Source organism: Phymastichus coffea, unplaced genomic scaffold, assembly GCF_024137745.1.
Source record: "Phymastichus coffea isolate CEN01 unplaced genomic scaffold, Cenicafe_Pcof_1.1 PCOF00164, whole genome shotgun sequence".
NCBI lineage: Eukaryota > Metazoa > Arthropoda > Insecta > Hymenoptera > Eulophidae > Phymastichus > Phymastichus coffea.
The window spans coordinates 288,336-313,992 of NW_026706975.1; the positions used below are offsets into that span (position 1 = coordinate 288,336).

At 33.1% G+C, this 25,657-nt stretch overlaps 3 protein-coding genes across 7 annotated transcripts; 1 reads left to right on the forward strand and 2 right to left on the reverse strand.

Annotated features, from left to right (window-relative positions):
* Positions 1–406: 406 nt before the first annotated feature.
* LOC131672975 (signal transducing adapter molecule 1) lies at positions 407–7,039 on the reverse strand. 2 transcript variants are annotated; one of them, XM_058950577.1, is made up of 10 exons: positions 6,804–7,039; positions 6,259–6,419; positions 5,696–5,953; positions 5,543–5,618; positions 5,266–5,469; positions 5,039–5,158; positions 4,779–4,958; positions 4,347–4,699; positions 4,021–4,262; positions 407–3,804 (listed from the first exon to the last, which is right to left on the reverse strand). In XM_058950577.1, exons 1-10 carry the CDS (start codon positions 6,847–6,849, stop codon positions 3,678–3,680), a joined length of 1,767 nt encoding a protein of 588 aa, XP_058806560.1. In that variant the 5' UTR covers positions 6,850–7,039; the 3' UTR covers positions 407–3,677. The 2 variants fall into 2 exon arrangements, with proteins under 2 accessions (XP_058806560.1, XP_058806559.1); XM_058950576.1 differs by having other exon boundaries at positions 4,779–4,964.
* Positions 7,040–7,306: 267 nt separating this feature from the next.
* Positions 7,307–8,769, forward strand: LOC131672995 (adenine phosphoribosyltransferase). Of its 4 annotated transcripts, none has more exons than XM_058950610.1 (5): positions 7,307–7,386; positions 7,837–7,923; positions 7,999–8,230; positions 8,316–8,397; positions 8,478–8,769. In XM_058950610.1, the coding sequence occupies exons 2-5, from the start codon at positions 7,841–7,843 to the stop codon at positions 8,615–8,617; spliced, it is 537 nt and encodes a 178-aa protein (XP_058806593.1). In that variant the 5' UTR covers positions 7,307–7,386; positions 7,837–7,840; the 3' UTR covers positions 8,618–8,769. The 4 variants fall into 4 exon arrangements, with proteins under 4 accessions (XP_058806593.1, XP_058806596.1, XP_058806595.1 ...); XM_058950613.1 differs by having other exon boundaries at positions 7,333–7,393; XM_058950612.1 differs by having other exon boundaries at positions 7,371–7,422.
* Positions 8,770–8,932: 163 nt separating this feature from the next.
* LOC131672994 (TBC1 domain family member 31) lies at positions 8,933–12,051 on the reverse strand. The gene is made up of 4 exons (XM_058950609.1): positions 10,455–12,051; positions 9,912–10,381; positions 9,576–9,805; positions 8,933–9,502 (listed from the first exon to the last, which is right to left on the reverse strand). Exons 1-4 carry the CDS (start codon positions 11,847–11,849, stop codon positions 9,207–9,209), a joined length of 2,391 nt encoding a protein of 796 aa, XP_058806592.1. The 5' UTR covers positions 11,850–12,051; the 3' UTR covers positions 8,933–9,206.
* Positions 12,052–25,657: the final 13,606 nt, after the last annotated feature.

Consider the following 25,657-nt stretch of genomic DNA (forward strand, 5'->3'; position numbering starts at 1 on the left):
TTGACGATTATCCAAATTTCTTTTTTGCCTTGCCGCTCTTTCGGCTTTCGTTGGTAGCTGGAACGTCGGCTTGGCTTTTTCCTCTTCAATCTGTACGTTTTCAAGTTATTATAGATTCGCCGCGGACACGGCGATTCGTTTACGGGGCAAAGAGATGCCGAGGGTACCTTGAGCCAGATAGCGATCGAGTAAAAGTAGCTCGTCTTCTATATTACCACCTGTGCTATGTGATTTCTCAGCTCCACTTGTGAACGATACAGTGGCTATTTTCTTCTTATAGTCATTTTAGCATTGAAAGAAAAACGACTGTACTCTGTTCGGATTGTAAGCAACGCGATCCTTTGAAAACAAATGTCTTTACGGGCTGATGGAAATGGAAATGAATGGCTGATGAAGAAGCAACGCATTTTTTACGTAAATAATGACAGTTTAATGGCAACAAAACGTATACAATATTAATTACGATATTTTCCTCGTCTCGTAAAAGTACCTTTCCACACAATATTTATTTCTTTTTTACACTTGCGCGTTCAAAACCCTTTCATTCTCCTCTTCTACATTTTTCCTGTATTTATAATCCTTTAGGTATACCAAGTTCAGAATATTGCTGGAGAAACACCCACTGTAACTCTCACGAACCGCAAAACAATTCACTGAAAAATCGACGACTTGACAAGGTTTCTTTTATCGCCGCTGTACCCGCAGCTTTAGCTCTCACACTTCTCCCACTGCTCGGATTTTTACACAAAATCAATTTGCAAGACAGCGCTGCCGCTCTGATCGATCATCATCAACATCACTTCAAAACGAAAAGATTTATTCGAAGAAGAAGCATGAACGAAGAAAAGAGAGAAAAAACTTGTTCAGAATTACAATTTCACAGAACATTGCACTCGACAAGTTGAATAATATTTGCACGTGCATTTTTACAGTCTGTGACGAACGCATGTACAAAAATTATAAACCATGCTTTAAAATTTACCTCTCTCATTTTACAATCTTAACGGTATCAGTTTTGAATAAGAATTATTTACATTAATAGCAGACCAGCCTTTATAACCAGTCGCGTTATAGGTCGTTTTGTCTATGCGGTTGATACTTTGTTTTCGTGTAATTTAGGATATTCTTTCTTACTCTTTCATCGTTTTCTATCTATCTATCATACTACAACTCCGTTGGCTCGATAGTGCATCGAAAAATCAATAATAATTATACGCGGTGATGCGAAAATTAGTCGTAGGATAAATCCGACCGACGAAAACGCTCTCTGCGCATGGTCTTGTTGTTTTCTCGTTTATCATTTGTAAAAAACTAGAAAAGGCTTATTAGATTAATTATTTATCAAATTTATCATCACTAACGGGCCCCGTTACATTATATCGCACAATATTAGTCAAAGCTAATAGATTGATCTGAAATCTGTTAACTTTTTTTGTTCGAAAAAACTTAGAAACAAATAACAAAAGCAGCCACGCCGTATCACTTGGTTATTTTTTTATTTTAATTATTAACTGCCTATACATTTTTATTCGTTTTTCTTTTCCTTCGTTCAATTAAGAATAAAATTAAACTACATAGGATTCCTTAAATATGCCACCGACTTATCTTTGCCAATCTTTCGAGTAAAATATGTGAAAATACAGCATATAACCATTTTGGTTTTTCCTCATCTTTTTCCTCAGCCCAACATAACAATAAGACGGATTAGTACGAGTATCGTCACTCCCTTTCTAAACGTTACGTCAAATAAATGCCTTACGACTTTTTTTTATATTATATAGTATTTGTTTGTATAGTATTGCTATATGTTGCTCGATTGTTGATAAAAGAACGCGTTGTAACTTCCACAAATAGTTATTCCTTTAAAAAAACGATAAAAAGTCTCAGAAATCTGGACATTTAATATGCATGAGAATGAATCTTCCAATCATGAAAACCAATGATCATAACAATAGTTCTACAAGCTAAGGGAATATAAGATCAGAACTTGATATCACCACATTTATCGTAATAGTGCATTGTTTTAGAAAATGACCTAGGTTTATCTACAGCACCGCATTATGTCACCTTTACTTACGAAAATAATAAAATAGTTATCGGCAAAACTACTAAAAATCAAAGTTTAAGAAACAGCAGGAATACTATCTGTGATACCAAATGCTTAAAAGGTCATAGTTTCAATGACGATGGAGTCCACAAGAAGATATTGTAGACTGGCTATTGTTGATAATTTCAGAAAAGCTACAGAACTCCAACATAGGATTAAGATACAAATTTTACCAATAGAAAACATTAGTTCATACGTTTTAGCTGTTAGCAAATCTGCCACGGATATCACAACAGTATCATTAATTAATGAATCTATAGCTGTTCTTTTGAAACAAAGAAGTTTGTGATGAAGTTTATGAGGTACAACGCAGAAACGGTGATCCTTACTTAAACGGTCAGGATTTTACACGACGTATTATTCAAAAAAAAACATTTCAAGCAAAATAAAATGGTCGTTACAAATGACTCATATGCTTTGTTTAAACTATATAATGCTTATAAAGATGCGAAACGCTATCTTTATCTCTTCTACAGTACCTTTCTTACAGTAGAATTTGAATTCAAGAGTGAATATTATACAATTTGTATTATTCAGATCGAATTTGAGAACATTTGTATAGATTTGTTTACAAAGATCAATACAGTTTTGAAAACGGCTCTTACAGAAGCTAAATTAGAAAACAACGATATCGGTAAAGTGACTGTTGTTAGGAGTTCAACCTGCTTACCAAAAATTCAAAAACTAATCTAAAAATATTTATATCTAAGAAAGCAGTAATTAAAAGATTCTCATTGACTAACACGCATAAACTAATGTTGGTAGATAAAATTCTATTATCGATTGGAACTAAAAAAAGTGGTACATCAATAGATCCTGTCTACTAAGTGCTAGGTTACCAATCCATAAAACTAAAACTTATGAAGTAAGTTTTGATGGTTTTAATAAAATAAATTCAAAATATTACAAAATATTGATAAAAATTGACCATGGCGAAAGTTCTTTAACCAAAAACATACTACTTGGAATATATTGTCTATCTAAAATGTAGATCCATTCATCAGTGCAACGATAAATGTTGGTGATAATGGCATTTTCTTGGTTTTAACTGAAGAAAAAACTACTGCCAATACCAAAACTGTTACCTTAGAAAATCTTGTAAACTTTAATGAAAACGAAGAATGAATAGTGGAAAAAGCAAAGGTAAACTACGAGAAAGATGAAACGAACAAAGAAATAGTTTTGCTTAAACAAAAACTGATAAAATTTTGTATCAGTAAGATACAACTAATTAAAATACAAAGTAAGCTGAAAAATAACAAACTGATTAGCAGCGCAGTTGATCTTTTCTTAAAAATCGAGCCACATATAACAGTATAAATATAATCGTTGCCGACAGCTACTTGCAGTTCTCATTAAATCACTGTGAGCTTATCTTATACTTGCTTCTTTAAATAACTGTATAACGTAGCCATATCGTACAACTTGTTTTTTTTTCTTTTCTTTTTTCTTTTTTGTTCCTAGAGTACAAGATATATCCTTAAAACAGAGATTTTTTAATTCTCTCTTTCTATCAATTCATTGTTTTTTTGCTTTGTTTTGTTTTTCTTTTTTTTTCCTTTGTTTTGTTTTACGCCATACGCTGGCCAGTGGGTGAAGCGATCTGTGGCTGCTGATTGCTGATCGGTTGACCAGGCGGCACTTGCGACATGTATGACACAGAAACATTGTGTCCTACATTGGTTTGTTCAGGGTATCTGTTGCGATACATTAAAAATATTAATTACTAATAATCGACAAAAAAATTACTCCAATCTACTTAAAATTATTGCTATAGCCAAATTTACCCTACTGCTGTTCTACTGGATGTTATTTACAGCCGAAAACCGTTGGTTAATCAAATAATTATTTTTTAATATTTTCATGCATTTCCAACCAGGGGTATTATTCTTTTACAAATCAACAATAATTACCCTTGCTGCGCATAGGGAATGTTGTTTTGATTTGCTTGCGGAGAATCTTGACGAGCCTCCGGAGGCATTTGTCGTAAGGCCGGATGCATCTGGTAGTAATGATGTGGTAACGTCATTGGCGGCAAACTCGTAGCTCCCTGTGTATTTATCATTTCACCAGATGGAGGCATGTTGGCGTTATATCGCGGTTGCGGCCCAGACATCATTTGTGATTGAGGGCCAGGTGTCATACCGTTAAACATCTACATTAATAAATTTATGATTCATTAGCATTCACATAGTGAGATTTTTGCAGAAATATTCGAGCATCTTCAACAGTATCGCACATGTGCAGCTGCTCCTTGAGAATGCGCTCCCTGTGGAAGTCCAGCCTGCGGATGTGCTGCTTGGGGATGAGGTCCTTGCAAGTGCGGATGAGCAGTGTGAGAATGGCCAGCCATTGGGTGTTGTGTGTGTCCTGCTTGATGTGGTCCAGCTTGTGGATGTGGGAATTGATAAACCATTTGCTGAGGAGGCATTTTTGGTAGGGTATAGGACGATATGGCAGGTTCGCGCATCAACGTATGATACAAATTCATGGCCTCGACAAGGTCGGAACTCAGCTGAGTCAACTGGGCGTGCTGCTTATCGACCTTTTCTAGAGCTGTGTCTATTAACGGTCCCATTGCGGTTACTTGCTCTATAAAGAGATTGAAATAATTCCTGATTAGAAATTTGTTTTGGGATTGAAAAGGGGTTTCAAAATGAAACTAAGTTACCTTCTAGGTCGAGCATTTCTTGAGGATCAGTACTGCCCGATTGTGGATCAGATTCGTGCAATAAGTGTAATAATCTGTCCATTTTTTGCTCATTGATGTCAATTTCTAAAACTTCTGGTTCCTTTTTCAAAGTTTTTACCTCGACTTCTTCCGAAAATTGAACCGACTTTTTGTTGCTTTCTAATTCTAGAAACAAGTAGATTTTGTAATTACAAAATATATTATTCTTTAATAAATTCCATTAACAAGATCTCACTCACTTGTATACTGTTCTGGCTCAACAGACAAATCGGCCGTAACAAAATTAGAAGGAAACAGACCTTCACCTCTTTGGTTACTACCTTTCCACCAATTAGGATCTGAATCGTCCAAAATGTGAACTAAAAAAATTTTAAGAAACCATAAATACAATATCATTCATGATTTTCAGAGTTATGTCTTGGTTTTTCTTTTTCTGTTTTTTGTTTAATCTAAAGTAGAAACTCACTGATTTCTCCTGCTGAAAATGTCAGCTCATTGTCCTCAACAGCTTCAAAGTCATAAAGAGCTTTGACTTTTCTGCCTTCTGAATTTGCTGAGGTAGCCATTAGAGCATTTACAGTTGGGTAAAGACTAGTTGTTTTTTTAGTAGATGGAGAGTTATGTGTAATTGTTGATTGCTTTGTACTTTCTTTCAGCGATAGTTCAATTGCTAGAAAATTCATTGATAATTGTATCAATAAGATTTATAAGAATATTTGATACACAAAAAAAATATATTTTACCTCTTGCTAATTCTTCTGCTTCCTGATTGCTAGAAACAAAGTTTGGATCTTTGTTTGTATAATTTGGCCTTGATTGCTGTAAAATAAAGTAATAAAACATCAATATTATGACCATGAAAAAAGTACCAGGTTTTGAAGAATATTATGAATTACCGTTTCAGGAGTGGATGAAAAATCATGTCCCTCAAGCTTCAATTTTTGATAAAGGCTAGGAATCAAATTTAATTGAGGATCTGATTTATAATCTCCTTCTGCCCACTTCTTCAGAGTAGACTTAAATTTTTCATAAATTTTTGGTTGTTGTTGCTGACGACTATTATTAATAAGCTTGATAAATTGTGTCTCAAATTCTCTTGATGCAACTTCTAAATGAAACACTTTACCACAATTGCTAGAACAAGCATCTAGTAACTGAAAGAAGTATTACTTATTTTAGACAATACATTACAAGATACATGAGGCAAAGATAAGGAAGATTATAAGAAAGTATATGAGAAAAAGTTTGGTCTAGTATGTCAAATTATTATAATCTTTGAATGGCTCTTAATTGTATAAGATTAAATTTGTTTATTATTCAATAAAACTTTACAATTTCTGATGCAACACTAATAGATAAAAGTCAACCAAAGAAGTTCTCAAACATATGACTACGTTGAGGTGCTCAATAATCATTAGTCATGTCTGTAATTGAAACTACAATATGACATTTCACTTACAGTTATGGCAAGCATTACAATATGAGGATCTTGAGCATTTAGTCTCCTAACAATAGAGCGTAGACAGTCTTTGGCATTTTGAGGAGAACTGCCAATTTTGTCACATATTTCCATAATCAGTGCCCAGTCCTCTTTCGTACATTTCTCACTGGTTGCCTTTTCTGCAACCAAAACCATTCTATACTCACGAGATGTAACTAATTCATTGAATGTTATTACTGCTAACTATTTAATAAATTTTAAATGTCCATCCATGTAATATACAACAATAGTCTCGTAAATTAAACAAACACACATTGCAGTCTCAATTATCACGAATATAATCAGAGTAAATGTATAATTTCAGGTCGTTGTCCTTAAGATAAAAACATGTCACGTAGTAAGTTTGACGTATCCGTGAAGTTTTGTCTCTCAAAGTAGAATAAAGCGGAAGCCCGATCACCAAAACAGTTAATTCGCGAAAAACGTTCACCTGACGTAGGTGATCATCACAGGAAAATAAAGCGAGTACAAAAGGGAACTGTATATATAAAAAATGTCCTTACCGACTTCAGCGTCGAAAGGCTGAGAACCCGAGAGAAAACTCATCATCTTGTTGTGCTTTGAGGTGACGCTTCTCACGTTGCTACAAACTTCCTTCCCAATTAATAAATACGAAACTGTCACAACAGCTCGTTGACTCTTACGACCAGGCTACGCATCCAGCTGATTTTCGTCTTCGTAAACAGCAATGGATGACTAATAACATTCTAATCTGTTGTCTGAAAGAGCCATCTTTCCAACTTTTGTTCCCCTCCCTTTTTTTGCACCATATACTCAAGAATAAGGCTTGTTTCATCTAATTATCTTGGTATCTGACGGTCTTTTACAATTACATTAATTTTGTTATATGTTAATTATTGTTCGATATTTTATTATTGAAGTACTTTATTATACTTGCGCTAATGATTAATTTGATAAAATAATCTAATTATAATAATTTTTTTTAACTTTTAATAATTTTGTAATAGTTTGTGATCGTCACGTAACTCTGAAAGTCAATGAATATTTTGTCGAATGGCCGAAGTGACTTTCGATTTGATATAAAAACATGTGATACATTTTTTAGAGCGTTTTTCATCTTTTTAGGTATAAAGTTAAGTTGACAAAAGAAAAATTAAATATGTAATTAAATTATTATGTAACCTCAAAAATCAAAATTAAAACAATCAAAATTAACTCTTTATTCTAAATCGTCAGCTTTTTCACTCATGTAATTTTTTGATAACATTTTTAGTTTCTTTCCGTGTTTGAAAATTTGTAAGTAATTATGATTGCTTGAAAAAAATTTCAATTTGTTACTTCTTTTGCTAACATGCATACTTAAAACTGTTTACTTAATACTCTTGTCATCTCCAGATCTATTAATAATTTCAAGTTATAAATGTATATCAAAATATTTCACCTGATTTATCATTTCTTATCACAACTTGACGTTCTTTCAATGTAGCTACAAATGATAACTATAGTTGCATAATAGAAATGGAATAAAATTATTCTAATCTTAATAAAAAGTTTTGTTTCAATTTCATTTTTAAGCAAAATGGAAAAAGCTGACAAGCTAAAATTAGTTAGTAATGCTGTCAAAACTTACCCAGATTTCCCAAAGCCAGGAATCTTGTTTCGGTAAGTAAAGAATACATTTCTTCTAATAAATATGAATTATTAATTTAAAAAATAAAATTTATAAATGCTTTTCAGAGATATTTTTGGCATCTTTAAGAGTGTAGCTGCTACACGAGCAATGCGAGATTTAATTATAAGCCATATTGCATTCATGAACTTCGATTTTGTTGTTGGATTGGATTCAAGAGGCTTTTTACTGGGTCCTCTTCTTAGTTTTGAATTAGCAAAACCATTTGTTCCTATTAGAAAGAAAGGAAAACTTCCAGGAAAAGTCTATCAACAGAATTATACTTTAGAATATGGAGAGGTTGGGAAAGTCACTAATACTATAATAAAAAAGTATTTGTTATAATAATTTAAAAATAAATAATGTAATGCGTAATTATTTTTAGGATATATTTGAGATGCAGGCTGATGCAGTACATCGAAATAATAACAAGGCTATTATTGTGGATGATTTACTAGCTACTGGAGGTATTGTTTTGGGACAATTGTAATCCGACAGTATAATTTAATATTCTTTTCATAAAAATAATTTAAATGTTTTATTATAGGATCAATGTCAGCTGCAGAAAAGTTATTAAAATCAGCTGGTGTAAAAATTGTAGAATGTTTGGTCATCATAGAACTCAAGTCTTTGAAAGGACGCTCAAAAATTGAAGCCCCAATTCATTCTTTATTGCAATATGATTAAATTATACACATTGTTACAACAATCAAATAACAAAAAAAAAGCAAAAAGTTGTAGTTCAAATGTTAACATAAAGTTTATATATTTTTATAAATTGTATATTATAAATATTCAAAAATAGTATATACTATCTTGTAAATCTGCTAATCTGTCTTTCATTTAATTGAACTTAATCGTCGATATAGGTTTGCAATCGTAAGTATTAGTAAATACTTCAAAATAAAATGAAATAATACGTGATATATAAAAATTATCATTCTAATACCTAACACACTTAAAATGTTTTTATTTCAGTAACTGTGAATTAATTTCATTGACAAATTAAGCATTAGAAATCAAACAAAAATGTATGTTTATCAAAATATCGTGTATTTAAAAAATATCAGTATAAATGAAGATTATGTAGCTGTTATAAGAACTTCTATGAATACGTCGTCTTTACAAAAACTTTAAAAATGGAAAGTTTCATAGTTTTTCATCTATTTACAAATATTGCAAAATATACTTTTATACAAAAATATAATGTAGAATCTTACAGAGACTAGAGTAACTAAACTAAATTTAAACATTGTACGGTTATGAAGATAACGCTTCAGGATCTACTTCTTGACTTTGACCTTGAACGCGATGATCGAGGTGATTTATTTTGTAATGTAGCAATTAAGTGAAATACTTCAGATTCCAGACGATCAACCTGCTCCTGAAGCGATCTGCAATGCCTTTGTCTTCTCTTTCTTTCTACAGACTTTCGTCCATTCAAACGCGAATGACTACATTTACTATCGCCGTTCAAGTAATGGCTGGGATCCAAATCTTTCGTTTCTTGTTTCACATAATTAAGTAACCTCTCGTCCTCTTGAACTTGATTTTCATAACATCTACGTAATTCTGCAAAAAATAATCGTATTTATTATGATACTTATTGATTAATGATAATTTACAGCTATTATTATTTATTTACCATTCAGTCTCATTTCATGAGTATTTCTTACAAAATTTTCGCTTTCGAAGCGCAGTCTTTTTTCCTCTAAAAGCTCCAAAGCATGAAGTTGAAATCCGCGTAAACGGCGCTCTTTTTCTTTAAGTTTTTTTAAATTTACTCCTCGTAATTCGTCTGTTAAATACGTTGGAAATTGAAACTGAATAAAGGGTAAATATGGTCCTTTGTTTGGGATAAAATTGAATTTATCGCTAAAACATTTATAATTCATTTGATAATCATTCATTCATGAATACATTTGATAATCAATGAATTAAAAAAAAGCTTTGATGCAAAATAAATAAATAAATTACTCACTCAAGATACCGCCGTGGATGAATTCTATGAGGCGTTTCACAATCTAATTTATGAGCAATTTTCATTATACTTTTAACAGTGACATGTCCTTGGATCTTGAAAAATTGTTTGAAATCATCTGAATTTTTAAGCTTAGTAATGATAGTTTTTCGGTATAAAATGTTATAAGCCACTACACACATCAATAGGAACCAAGGCTTCTGATAAGAAAATAAGTGATCCCACAAAATCATCCAATCATTATGTGATAGTACTTCACTCATCACAGATTGTAGTAAAGGCCATGCATAATCAGTAGATGTGACACCTCGTTCACAGTAATGAGTGAACAACGTTGGATCAGCTTCTAACAAAATATTTTCTATCATACCAAGAATATTAAGAGGTGGAAGTGGATGATATTCAAACCATTTATCACAAAAGTTTAATAAAATAAACAATATAGCTTCAAATGAAGGAACTGGATCATTCTGAAAAACATTATTATAAAGATCAATTATAATCAACAAACAATTTTTATTTACTGTTAATTGCAATATTTACCTGGAATAGGTTAACAAAAGGTGCAACAAACTTTGACAAATAAGAACATTCTTTAATAATTGGGCACCAGTAAATTAAACAACTAATAGTAGAACTTAAAAATGAACTTTTGTATTTTTCTGAGATATGTTGATTCTTCAACACATCAAATCTTATTTCAGGAGGAACTTTATTTGATAATTCGATGTAAGCTTTCCTATTATTAGGCAATTCCATCAAGGTACTCCAAATCAGTCTTCTATACTTTGCAGGATACTCTCCATATTCTTTTAATATTGGCAATAATCTTGGCAACCTTAGTTCTTCTTTTACAGCATTTTGCACACATAATATATGATCTAGTGCTTTGTGTGATTGTGATCTTTTGTGCCCTAATAATTTTTCTGTACTATAACTTAGTTTTGTATTAAGTACTTTATCTAAATGCATTATGTCTATAAATCCATGTTTACTTATATACACTAAAAAATTGCCTTTTGTAGAAACTATTATTTTCTTCAGTCCATTGTGTGATTCACAGCAATTTTCAATGATACCACATGTTGCTAAACTTATGAATCTTAACGAACAGTCAGATGTAAGTATGGCAGCAATAGAATTGGCTCCTCCATCAAGTGGTAGTTGAACCATTGCTACTTGTCTTCCACCATTGAAATTTCCGTGAAAATCTATACTTTTTAATAAATCCCATCTACTTGTGTTAAAAATTAATATTGTATTTTGCAGTCCACATAAAATCATGGCTCTGCCATCTCTTGTAAAATCAAAATCTTTAACATTTTTAAGTCCATGCTTTTTTACCTCTATCACATGAGCATCGTCAAATTTCTGAAATTTCCAAGCTTGAATAACATCATTTTGATATAAGACAGCAACAATTCCTAAACTTGAAAATGTGCATTTCTTAATAACATGTTCCTTAGCAATTAATTTCAATTGATGAACTTTTGTATAAGATTTCATTAACCAAATGAGAACTTCTTTGTTTGAACATGTTAAACAATAATTTTTATAAAATGATACATATGTTGGCGATGCTGTATGACCAGTCACCAAACAAAAATCATTAATGGAATGAATTTTCAGCACTTTTATATTGGTTGAACTCAGGCCAATCAAAATTTCATTTCTATCTGAAGGATTAAATGCTAAAAAAGTGCTTAGACCTACGCAGCCTAATTTTCTAAAAGCTGGTATTGAAGATAAGTCCACATAGTAAGCAATACCATTATTATCTATGGCAACCAGTGCTTCGTCATTAGGATCAAAGGCACACTGAGAAAAATTAATTGTTAGAGGGCAATGACCACTACCACCATAAGCATTTTCAACTTTGAACTGATAATGATTTGGACAGGTGCCCTTTTCAAGATCCTTCCACTTCTCTTCAATCATCTTGTACTGTAAGGCACTAACTGGTTCTCAGAGAAAGTTGAAAGTATCATGATCTTTTGTTTGAGTGCTCTAAATTGAGAAACTGCTTTAAAATTACATTACTGAACCACAATTGCAATGTATTTTCAATCATTTTTTCAATAACAAAATTATATTGCATTTAAAAAAACCAGTGCAACACTAAAACATAGCTAGCTTTTATATTGGCATGACGGTTTTGAAGGTATACGCGTTTTCTAGAAGCCAGCGGTGTTGTCATTTTTGTTGCCTTAGTAGCATACGAAATGATCTAGATCCGTAGAAACATTGGTTCTTTGGCAACGCTGTCGGTCGAAACTGCCCAGGTAGCACGAATACTTTCTATGACGTCGCTACGACGTCGCTTTCCAACTTTTCCAACTTTTGAAGTCGATATTCAGCGACGTCCATGCGACGTCAGAAAAACGAAATTTGTCCCGGTATTTTGCACGGCTGTAGCCTATTTCCGACATTTTCCGACGTCGGAAAATGTCGGAAACGAAATTTGAATGAAATGATAATGAAATATGTAGAGCAATTGGAAAGTTTTTAACAAATAATAAACAGTTGTAATTTTCGATATTTTATTATATTTTGAATTGCTATACATTACATATTACATTTTAATAAAAATTTTAATTACATTTTTATTTTGAATTATACATTTTGAAATGATTCACGGGTCGGCTGCACGTGAATTATCGTTGTTACCGACAGCAAGGTAGAATAGCTGCCGAACCTTTTAACTAACTTTATTTAAACCGGTTTTTCTTTGTTGCATATCCATCTTTGAGCACTTTTAAAAGCTTTATCATTAGTATACTGATCCTTGTAAAAATGCGATACTACAACTTCTGTAAAGTATTGAAATAAATAAATAGGATACGGAAGAAACCTGTAAAGTAAGACATGTATAATATTCAAATCCTTCGTACATACTTTGTATTAATTTCCATAATTTGGTTTTTCCTAGTGTCGACACTTCCCTTAAAGCCTTCTGTCCTTGTGGTCTCCCTTGCATTACGATACAATTTTTTGCAAAACTATGATCTAGAACTACTCGTAAACATGCCCAAATACTTTTATGGCCATTATCGAGCAAATTGTATTTCAATAATTCGACCTGCGAGTGAATGTATATTGAGGCAATTATAGTTTTACATATATACATATATACATAAATATAATCGTGCTATGATTATGATGCGAATTTTTAGTCTAGAATATCTAAAAATAATATTGCTTCATTAGCTGATGCAGAAACTACTCATAAAAAACTCCATATAAAATCTGTTATGTTTTCTAAAATAAATATTTTCTACTACAAATTATATTTAAAAAATGTAGAACTCTAAAAATTAAAAGTGAAAGGAACAATAATATAATTGAAATATTAAAAGTATGATATGTGAAGTGTACTTTCAACCATCTACGATTTTTAAAAATCAGTATGACAATTCATTGACTAAAACTTATGTATCTTGTACTCACAAAGTCATTTTCTAGTTCTTTTGAGTTGTTGAGATTTTGTTCAAAAGCCTCAATGTCGTCCTTTGATTTAAGTGGTAAATCATCGATCTTGACGTAATTAGTGGCATCAATAAAACTAGTTTTAGTATCTCTCTTATCCAACGTCTTATCGTATCCCCGTTGTGTTTCCTTCTCTATTATTTCCAAATCATTATTTTGTTGTTGTAGTTCTAAAATGAATATGATAATAAGCAAGTATAACTTTGGATGACTATGATGAAAACGTTCAATGTTCATATACTAAATAAAAATGTATTTATATTCTCACCCAACATATAAATTAATAGATTTTTCCAAGGTTTCGCAACCAAGTCTTCAACGTCCGCATCGATACAATTCATCAAAATTTCTTCAATCGCTTGGAAATTTTCTGAGTTTGACTGGCTACGATTGTCGTTGGGCGATGTGGGCAACGTCAACTCTTGGTGTGTATCGAAGCCGATCACAATATCGTCCAGAAGTGACGGGGACGATCGACCGGACGGCGTAGTTGGAGTTGACGCTTGTCGATTTGTAAGTCAAGAGTAAAAATTACATAGTGGGCAGTGTTGATTGAAAAAAAAAAAAAAAAAACTAGAATGATGTGTTCTTATGGTCGAGAGATATTAATTATAATATCGTATAATGCTTGTTAATTTGGCGGCTCGTTGTACCTTCAGTTTGCATCTTTTTCTGTGGCGGTGATGGAAACCGTGATTCGCTATTGTGAGATCGAGAAGAGGTTATAACCGCAATCGCCTCTTCTTCGGCGGTCAAGTTGGCTGGATCAATGCAATCGTTGTGTACGTTATTTCGTTTGAGTTTTCTTTTAAAACGACGTACACCACTTTGTTCAATGCTGTCTTTTTCCGGCGAGAGGGTGATCTGCTGTCGTTGCTGCTGCTGCTGCTCGCTGTCCATAATCATGTTCTCTGGAAATTGAAATATAATTGTAAGTATGTACTTTGTAGCAAATTTACGATTAAATAATTTTTCAATTCAACTTCACAAATTAACTTTACCAAAAACGTATAATAAGTGACAAGTAAATATTTTAATTATACGCAAAAAATTGTTGCGCGCATTTATTTTCTATTTGCGCTGCTGTAAAGTTGGTGCCGTTAGTTTTTTTTAATTCTAAACGAACAAACAAGCGTTGTTATAATTAAATAGAAGCTGGATCGTGTTGCCGGAAGCACACTTGCTCGCTATTGAATAAGCTAAGCTAACCAGAGTAAAAATGTCCATTCGTATAATACTGTGTACGCAGTATATAATCTGAAAAAAAATCTTCCCCTTTCTTTTTTCCGTCGGCCTCAAATTAAAAGAACCCATGATGAATTGGCGAGTAAAAAGGAATAAAATTACCAGTCGAACTTTCATAGATGTTCTAGCGATGAAAAAATTCAAAGAAATAATAATAGACACAAAATTATGCCATCACTTACTTGATATTTCAATGATGCGTATTACCTCAATAGATCTCCAGGTCTCATAGTCGATATCATTCTGCTTTTTGAGGCAGTCTTCATAATTGTCAACCGGCCAATAGCAAATATACCCAGTTTCAGATTCCTGTAACCACTTTGTACACACCACAACTTCTACGTCCTGGAAGAGTCCTCCTGGTGCCTCCGAGAGTTCGACCGTGGCATAGAGTTGCGACAAGTCAAGGCTTTCAAAATCCATTGCAATAAGTACACAATCGCAAGTGTTCAACTTTTCCGGCTGAAGCCCGACTGCTTCTGTGTGCTATGCTCGATATAGTGCGGCACGCTAACTGAGCCAGACTAAAACTCATTCGGGCCCCGACGGCGTGAAAAGGGACTGCAGAGGAGTGGCCAGCGCGCCCCCACTTGACGACCAGAGGAGGGTGTCTGTGCGTTTGCTCTCTTTGTTTCTTAAGCTCCACCGCGATAAGTTTACACAAACGCAACACGTGTTGCAAGACTGTTTAAGAACTGAGACAAGTATGCCGAAGGTGCGCTGTCAACCACTATATCTAGAGGTTTTACTACCTGACCGTTTTTTTGCTCTTTTCATTTTCAATTCGAGTGCTCGCGGCTATACAGCAACTCGAGTCGTGAAAATTTTTCTTCGTCTTTTTTTTCGCCGTGTGCTGTTCAATCAAGAATATACAAATACATGATTGCTAAATGATATAGATATAATATAACATTGTATTGTCTACAACACATTAGTTAAATCCGATTTTATCAAGCATGTTAAATACCGCAAATAGTATAATATTTCGTAACTATTGCACTTTCGTCGCTATAAGATGTAGTAGACACTGGTTAATTAATTTGAATAAACATCCTCAAAATTTAATCTCGTATATTTATGTAAGAACTATCTTTGAGAATTATGTTAAATGAATTATAAAATGTACTAATTCAGTACTTACATATTTTTTGAAATTTCAAAATTACAGTAATGCCGGATTATGCATCTTTTTGTGTTTAAAACATTAAGTAACCATTGTCGGCGAATAATATTTAAATTAGCAAATTTTTTTTTTAATGTTTGAAGTATATAGCACCTTCCATGGTAGTATGTCTGGATTAACGATCAATTGAGGGCTTGGGTAGATGTTAATAAATACAAAAAAAAACAAGTAATTTTTTCTATTTAGCGACGTTTTGTTAGCGGATTGGCTAATCTCATCAGGCTTTTATTTAAATGAATAAAATACAAAATGTATTAATACATATAAATTGAAACGTATATTCAAATAACAAAGTTTACCGAGAAAAAATAAAATAAAGACTACATTATTTTGAAAACTAGGAGAAAGACCGGCTTAAGAGTGCAGCTTTCCTCAGCGATTTATTATATTTTTGAGAAATACAGTCCACTTTTAATTATCTGCCTTACCTCGGCTGTAGCTCGAACTTCACGCAGAATTGCAGTCAACACCACGTGTTTGTCAGGCTCCTCAAAGCATTTAGGCGCGCCTATATAGAGTTCGATACACGATACACTTATCGCTTTTCTTAAAACAAAAGAGCAAACCCATGCGATTATTGTTCAGTCAAAATCAGTTGACTAAGGGCATTCGACGAGCTTGCACGCTCTCAGTACTTTTGGTCATACAATATACAAATCATTTTACCTTATGCTTTGTACCTTCAGTTATTTAAAAAATATCACCTTATATAAATTAAGTTTTATATGAGCGCACAGAAGTAGTGCGATGAAACAACTATCTTTTCTGTAACTTGCCGTTGTCGCTTGATAACTGTATGTAATGTTTTTTATCTATGTTTAACAAAAAAAAAGTGATTTACCGTGAAGCACACGTGCGAATAAAATTAATAAATCTGCAATTTTAAAACCTCTTTTGATTCTCGAATCAGTGCTTACGTTCGAAAAAAATAGAAAAAAATCGTATTTGGCCAAACCATCAAACTCTCTTTCTTACTGCGGCAGGAATAGAGCTCTATTTCAGTAATTACTTATCGAATTGATTTCCAACATTGTAAGAATCTTCGTTGAGATCTGCAGTTTTCAACTTCCCTGCATCTTTTCCGTTTCTAAACGTACTAAAACAAAGTGAGTATAATATTATTCACTTATGAAACATTAAATTTCAAGTATATTTAACGGTTAGAAAAATGTTTACAGCTATTTCCCAACAAATTTGTTCACCAATGGTAAATAAGTCAATCTGAACTTTTACGCGTAAATTTCTATAACTTTCGATTGAAATTGAATTTTTAACGTTGTGTGACTGATCGTTTTAAAGCTTCTGAAGCAGATTTTAAATGGGCTTGGGTTGCCGTACACTGAATTTCGTAATATCTAGCTTAAAATATCGTTCTATATATCGGTTTCTGAAATGAGGTTGTTTATTTTATATAAAATTAAAAATTCATGTGCGTAAATTGGTGCTATTTTTGGTTATAAATGAATTTTGTGACTTGTGACGATTTGTTTTACAGTTAATGAGAAGAGCTTCCAAACAGTATTTAAATAAATTGTCTTATAATAAATTTGATAATATATATCTTGAAATATAAGAGTTTAAAAATCTCTATTATTCGAGTATATACATAAAGTAGTAATAATTTCTACATATGCAATTTATTTTAATTACTTTGAGCTAAAATAATTTACACGTGTGTGTCTGTGTGTATCAAGATTCTATATATTAGTCGCAAAAGTAATGCTCATTCATAATATTTTGTTTTAGCTTTTCCAATAATGTCATCTCAAAAACAGATTAAGCGCAGAGCAGCCGCAGCCCTAAAAGAAATTCATGATAACATTAGTGCTGTGGTCGATACAGCTTTAACCAATTACTCTGCAAAAAATAATGTCAGCGATGAGCCTATGGATGTTGATGCTCATGTACATGAGCTTGCAGCGAAAGATACTAGCATGGTTCAAGATGAAATAACACAATTTGACATAGATACAGATAAAATAACACTATTCGATAACTATAATGCTGAAATTACAAAGCGGCTCGCAAATGATTTTTTAATTGATGATTACTATGATTTCCCTGATGAATTCGATGATTATGAATACGATGAAGAAGGATTCGTGAATTTTGGAGATCGAGTAATAAACACGAAAGATTTAAGGAACGAGATTGACAAAGAAATAATGGAAAATTATGAAGAAATTATCAAAGTTGATAAAAACCCAGAAAATTCACCATTTGTTGTTGAGTTGCAAGACTGCTGTAGAAAACACTTAACAGCAGCACATCATTCTTTTTTGAATGACCTGTTGCCAATATTGCAAAAACATAGCAAAGCACCATTTCCTACAGATGTACGAACATTCTTAAAGACGCCTCGGCATTCGCCTGTCGATAAGATGGAGCAAGGCCACTATCTCCATTTTGGAATTCAGAATGCTGTCAATAAAATGATCAGGAAGTATAAAGATAGAAAAATTGAATTTGATAAAGTCAAATTAATGGTCAATATTGATGGTGCGCCAACTGGAAACTCATGCCGAAATAGTCTGTGGATTATAATGTGCGCAGATACCATATTGAGAGACGTCTATATAGTTGGTATTCATTGTGGCGAATCAAAACCATCCGATTCAAATATACTACTAAAAAAGTTTCGTGACGAGATGACTGAAGGTATTATAAACGGATTTTCAATAGATAATGAAAAGATCAAAGTTTCGCTAGATAGGTTGATATGTGACGTTCCAGCAAAGTCCTATGTGTTGAAAGTGCGAGGTCACACTGGTTATAACAGTTGTACTAAATGCGAAATAATGGGTTCGACTTTTAGTACTTCTGTAAATTTTGCATGTAATGTCGACAACTTACCGCCTCTAAGAAATGGTGAAACATTTATTAATGGAGGTTATCAAACAGGACATAAATCGTACCAGCTCGGCGCTTCTAAAGCTGATCTGACAATATTGAGAGATATACCTGGTTTTGACCCAGTTTCGGACGTACCACTTGATCCGATGCACTTGCTGTATCCCGGAGTCACAAAAAAATTATTGATGCAATGGCTTTTTGGGCCTCCAAATGTTCGGCTGAACCAAAATCAAAAACAAATTATATCACAAAGACTGCTCGCTGCTAGTAAAACCACTCCATCTGAATTCAATCGTCAATGCACAGATCTCGAATATGTAATGCGCGGATGGAAAGCGCAACAGTACCGCCAATTCGCTCACTATCTTGGACCTGTGGTACTCAAAGGCGTATTAAGAGAAAATTTGTACCAAAATTTTATGTTGTTTAGTGTTGCTTCTACGATATATGATGATCCAAGTTCCACGTCTGAATACATTGATTATGCAGAAGAGTTAATGAAAATATTCGTACATGATTTTACAAAGCTTTATAGTTGTCGATATGTCTCGCACAATATTCATAACCTTCTGCACTTAGCTGCAGATGTCAGGAAGTATGGACAATTAGATAATTTTAGTACATTTATTTTTGAAAGCAAGATAGGTGTATTGAAAAAATATCTCAGAAGCGGACGACATATTTTGCAACAATTGGCACGCAGATTTGCAGAAGCTGATTATTATAATGCTAAACAAGCGGCTGATGAAAATGAAGAATTGACATTTGTACGGCGGCATTGGTCGGGTCCACTATTAGAAGGAGATTATAAAGCGCAGTATTCGCAAATGCATATATCAAATTACAAAGTTCAGTGTAATAATGTAAAAAATGATTGTCTTTTAATTGAAGTTGAAGATTGTAGGAAAATCATAGTACAAAGTTACAATTTTGTTGTAAAAGGTGAACATCATTATGTAATTGGCTGCGAACTAGAAAAAGTAAGTAGTTTGTACAATTTTGATGAAAATTTCGAATCAACTAATCAAGACATTTATGTTGTGCGTCAGCCAGAGAATGAAGATGAAATCATTTTGAAAGAGTGGCCGTGCGAGCAAGTGTATGCTAAGTTATTTAAAGTGCCATATTCAAACAATAATCTTGCTGTTATTCCAATGATACATTCAAAAACGTATAAAAAGACGAAATATTAACAATTTAATTGTATATTTTGATTGAATTTTTTAACGAATAAATAATTAAAAATTTACCTCATTTTATTTTTTGTAAAATATGAACATTGATATATAATCCGCAATTATTACAGTTAAGAGATTCAAGATTCGTTAACTGAACTTAATAATTGAACTTACGATTGATAAATGTTCTCAGTCCTCCGGTCTAAAATGACTTACGAAACGTAGCTTACATAGGTCATAGATTTGCTAATGTGCTAGTTTAAACATATCAAAATCTTTATTTTTTAATGAATTTATATCAATTCCATTGTGCATTATTATTAATCATTTTTTCAATAGTATTATCCAACAGTCACAGTTTTAATAGGTCAAATGTCATTTAAAATATTGTTGATATAAGTGTGAATGTTTAAATTTTACATAAAGAATTTTCAGACTTCAAAAAAATGCTCATTTTTATCCTTAGTTAATATATGTCCAATTCCACAAAAACATTCGATTAATTTGGCATCGGTTTCAAAAAATGTCAAACTGAATCGACGTTCATAATTCCAACGGATTTTCATTCTATATGATAAAAGGAAGAGAAAAAAACTGGGCCCATTCATAGAAATGCATGTGACACTTTTTTCTCTTGTGGAAATTCAAAAAATCCTCATAAAAAGTAGATAAATTTCCGCGGTTTTTTTTAATTTAACAAAAAATGAAATACGATAACGTTAGGCTGACTGAAGATTCGAAATCTATATAAAAAATATACCGAAAACCATATTTTGTTTATTTTTCTATTTCAAATTTCGGCGTCTGTAGAGCTTTATAAAGCGTGACTGTTCATAAAACCTAAAAAAATCAATAAAATCGCAAAATTGACAGGTTTAATGAAATTTTCGGATGTTTATCATAGTCGAAATTTTATGTAGAAAAAAGAACAAAATATAGTTTTCGATGCGTTTTGAGCCGTAGAATCCGAATTTGGAGCCAGATTAACGCTATCTATTTTCATTTTCTATCAAATACGAAAATACCATGCAAAACTTAAAAAGTTTACACTTCCGTTTTTATCGACGTCAGTGTTTTTATAGATTCTAACTATTAAACTCTACAAGGCTCTACAAGAGTCGAAATTTGAAATAGAAAAATTAATAAAATATGATTTTCGATGTATGTATTTATACAGGTTTCGAATCTGCAGTCAGATCAATGCTATCGTATTTCATTGTGTCACAAGCATTTTTATGGATGGGCCAGTTTGACATTTTTTAAAACAGGTGCCGACTTTTTTTTTTGGAATTGGATATATAGCAATATTACCTATCTTTTTTACTTGTGTTAACACCATACTGATTAATTAATTGAGTCGCTGGTGATCTCGCATTATTAATGTTTCGTCAATATTTTGCAAACACAGAGCTAAAAAAGTTTACATTCTCAATTTATTTCTCGGTAGTATAAGATAGTCATGTGTTAATCCATCAGTTTATAATCACGAGAGATGATCAAGTTGAGTGCAATTGGATTTCAATCGAAATAAATGATGAGATGCATTCATCAAATTGAATTTCGATCATGAAAGCTCCTCTAATTTACACGATTACGAAATAACGTTCTAGAAAATGTAAACTACTCGAAAAAAAAAATCAAAATACTTGGTAAATAAATTTAAAAAAATGTAACTTTGATATGTGAAATTATTTATTGCTTTAGTGTGAATATTTTTTATGAAATGTAAAATCGAAAAAAATTGAAAAAGTATCGTTACTGATACTTTGAAAGTCTTTGTAAATTTAAAAGTCAAATTCAAATGAAATTTATAAATTTGATTTGATAATCTTAAAACACAAAATAACTACGCTTTATCGAACATAGTCTCCAGACGAATTGATGGCTTCATGGCATCGCCATTATTTTTTCCATTTCTTTTTATCACTTGTCGACGAATAACTGTAGGTTTAATTAACGATGGTGACATTAAAGTAGTAGTAGCATTAGTAGCAGCACCCTTTCTTTTTATGCAAAGAAATCTCGGCGATGATTCAGAGTCGGAACTATTGTATAGATCTGATAAAGACATTAATAATAGTTTTTCTGTAAAATAATGCATAAAATAAGACTCAGTAATGTTATAAACACTATACCTTGAGAAAATGTAGAACGATGAGATAGAGATTGGGGAAGAGAGCTCGGCAATAATCTGACATTAACTTTGCTGTCTACGATTGCATGGCCACAGCAGAAAGATACTGCAATATCGTGAACCATCCTCGAGCAATCCTGGCAAGCCAAGTGCTCAAACATCTTGTGCTCTATCTCTTTGAAATTATTCATTTTTGACGAATCGATATCAAAGTTGGACAATGTAACGCTACAATGTACAGCATCGTAAAAATTATCTAAAACCATTATTAAAAAAGTTTATTATATATATATTAAATCATTAGTGCTATAGCATAGATACTATATTTCAATATAATGAAAAATATTTTTAAATTATTGCTTCAGCTTACTTGAATACTTGACAATCGCTTTAATTGGAACAATAATCCACGTTGCCAAATCCACTTTTTCACAATTTTCGACAGCTGTTTTATTGTTTACTGAGTTTTGATTAGGCCAATAAAAAAATGTCTTTTCTTTCTTGTCTATTATCCACAGTGCACAAATAACAACGTAATTCATATACCGCACATTTTTTCCCTGAAATTGCACTACAGCGTACTTGTAAGTATGAGACATTTTTTGTCAAATAATATATGACAACTTAGGCAAGCTTTTAGTAATCCACGTCTTGCGCGTAAGGCTACTTTTGACTGACAGCCTATAAGACTATATATGTATACCGAAAGCGATCGTAAAACTTTTATGACAGGAGCCAGTGTCTATGTCTCTCTTCGTCGCGGTCTTGTAGTTGACCCAGGTACACGAAAGTTTCTGGGTTGTTTTTATTTTAATGTATAGCCTGGGTAAACCGCAATTTTTCGCTACTGCTGCAACAATAGCCAAAACAAAATAAGCATCCTTTTAAAAGATTGGTTGTAATAACTCTTTAATATTTTATCCTATCGGCGTGCGGAAAATTCGTCTTTTCATGAGTCATTCCTGTGCGTAATGTGCCTACGTGTCCACTTTCATGCGCCTGACAGACGATGCTGGTGTTATATTGTCCTTTATTGGCGGTCTCTACTTATCAGAAAATGCGTGTCACTTGTAGGCACACGGAGAGAAAAACAAGTGAAAGTTTTCCACGTTTCGGGATCACTTCTCCTTTATATTTAGAAAATAATTTATTAGTATGGAACACAGAATCAGACAAGACTACTAACATTCAATTGTAACAATTGCAATGTTACAATTAATGTGTATCAGAGTAAAAAAGTTTAGTAATTTAAATACTTTAATGTTGTATAAAATTAAAAAATTGAAATATTAAAAATAATATTTATTAATTCTATAAATTGCAATATCTAAAACTCTTTTCTGATTTTGATAGAATAAATAGAAATTATTTTACAATAATTTTTTTATAGGTGCTATAAAAAAAATGAGGTTCAGGTTACAAAGATCGAGAGCGCGTCGCGCTGCGAGCTTCTTGCTACTGAAAATGTCGAAGATTTTACTGCTCGAGATCGTAAACAGTCTTGTAACACGTGTTACGTTTGTGTGAACTTTTCGCGGTGGAGCTCAAGAAACAAAAGAGCAAACGCATAGACTCCCCCCTCTGGTCGTCAAATGAGGGCGCGCTGGCCACTGCTCTGCAGTCCTTTTTCACGCCGTCGGGGCCCGAATGAGCTTTAGTCTGGCTCAGTTCGCGTGCCGCACTATATCGAGCATAGTACACAGAAGCAGTTGGACTTCGGCCGGAAAAGTTGGACACTTGCGATTGTGATTGTGCATTTTGTTAGTTTATCGCAATGGATTTTGAAAACCTGGATAAGTCGAAAATTTTTACAATGGTCAAGCTTTGTAAAGCACCGGGAGGGCAGTACAAATATGAAAATGTCATGGTGTGCACAAAGTGGTTGCGGCAGTTGGCACCCGGTTACGTGATATGCTACTTGCCGGACAGCAAGTACAAAGACTGCCTCATGGATCTGGACGAAGTCGACGATAAAGCCTGGAAATGCATTAGGGTAGCAAGTATAACTAAACAATCATGTAAGTGTTTTATACTGTTTTTGACTATCATGAATTCTTTCAATTTTTTCATCACTAGATAATAATTAAAAACATGTAAAAGTTCGACAGATAATTTTTCATTCGTTTTCACTCGCAAATTTTCCATCGGATATTTTAATTCGAATCCGACGGTAAAAAACCAAAGAAACGAGGAAAAGATTCGGCTCATTTTTTCTTCTCATCAACGCGTGCTTGTCTGCCAGTATCCTCGCGTACACAAAATTTTACGGATGGATATTTTAAAGCTCGGTTTACTTTACTTTAATCAGTAGCGCGTGAATGGTTTCGTCAACAACCCGATCCCGCTTCCATTTAATTATAAAAGTCCTCGTATATCCGTTTCAAGTTGAAAAAAAATAACAGCACGCATTGTACAACAGTTTTATAGCAGAGAAAACTAAATACATTAAATACGCGCATCAATGTCTTACGTACATAAATAATAATTGTTATTTCACGTTCACAAGTTTGTCGTACAATTGTCAATGTTCATTGGTCAAATTCATTTGAATAATATACATCCTACAGAGTACTTGCAATATATTTCACTTTTTTTCAGACTTCGTTACTGAGAACAGCGAGCAGCAGCCGACCATCCTCGCGCCGGCTATAGACATCACCGAAGGGGATGCGACTATGTCTGTCAACTCTCGTTCACCCAGCGAACCAGAGTACCAGCAGCTGCCACAAAAGAAGGCGCGAACTAGCGAACCAACGAGCCGCCAAGTTGAGAAACGCAACATCACAGCAACGTTTGCTCTCGATACTTCCAGTAAAGATTCGCGCGTCAATATAATCATTTCAAATTCAATGCCGTTTTATTTTCTTCTCAATCAATGCTGCCTATAAATTTTTTACTTTTGGTTTACAGGCGAGCGAGCTACAACCTCAGCATTGCCATCCAGTGGATTGTCGGCATCCTTTCCCTACAAAGACAACAGTTCCGACGCATCTCACCATTCGATGCCGTTAACGTCGAACAGCGAAAGTCCTCGCTCTTGCCAACAGATTCGCTGTCCATCAAACTGCAGCACTAGTAATCGCAAGAGGTTCTATGAAATGATGCTGTATTTCATTTCAGCAGACGAAACAAAGCTAGAAGAGGCAATCAAGCCAATATTGTTATATGCAATTAGTATGAAGAAACATTTACATTTTATAAAAATTTAATCTATTAAAATTGATTTTAATGATTGTTATACTGACTTTTTTTCAGAGGTGGAGCGCAAGAGAAGCGTAAGATTAACAGAGAGGCTTCAACTGTTGAAGGCGAAAATAAAAGCTCTACAATCTAAATCAACCGAAAATAGCGATAATGATTTTCCCGAGCTTCCGTTGAAAAGTGAAGGTGAATTGCGTCAGTTTGAGGCTGATCTGTTGCGGCTGCCTCAAAAACGGACCGAGTTTGTATGTTTCTTTTAAATTTATTAACGAATCTTTATTTTTTAATTATTTTTAGTTTATATTCAGACTTTCTTATTTGTTATTATTCCAGGTTATGCTGATGAAAAAAAATTTATTAATCAGCGGTCATAACAGCATTTGGCGCTGTTTAAGTGTCGTTTTAGATCATCGTTTTGCAAAAGAACGACTCACTATGAGCGGTAATGGAGCTGGCAAAATAGCAA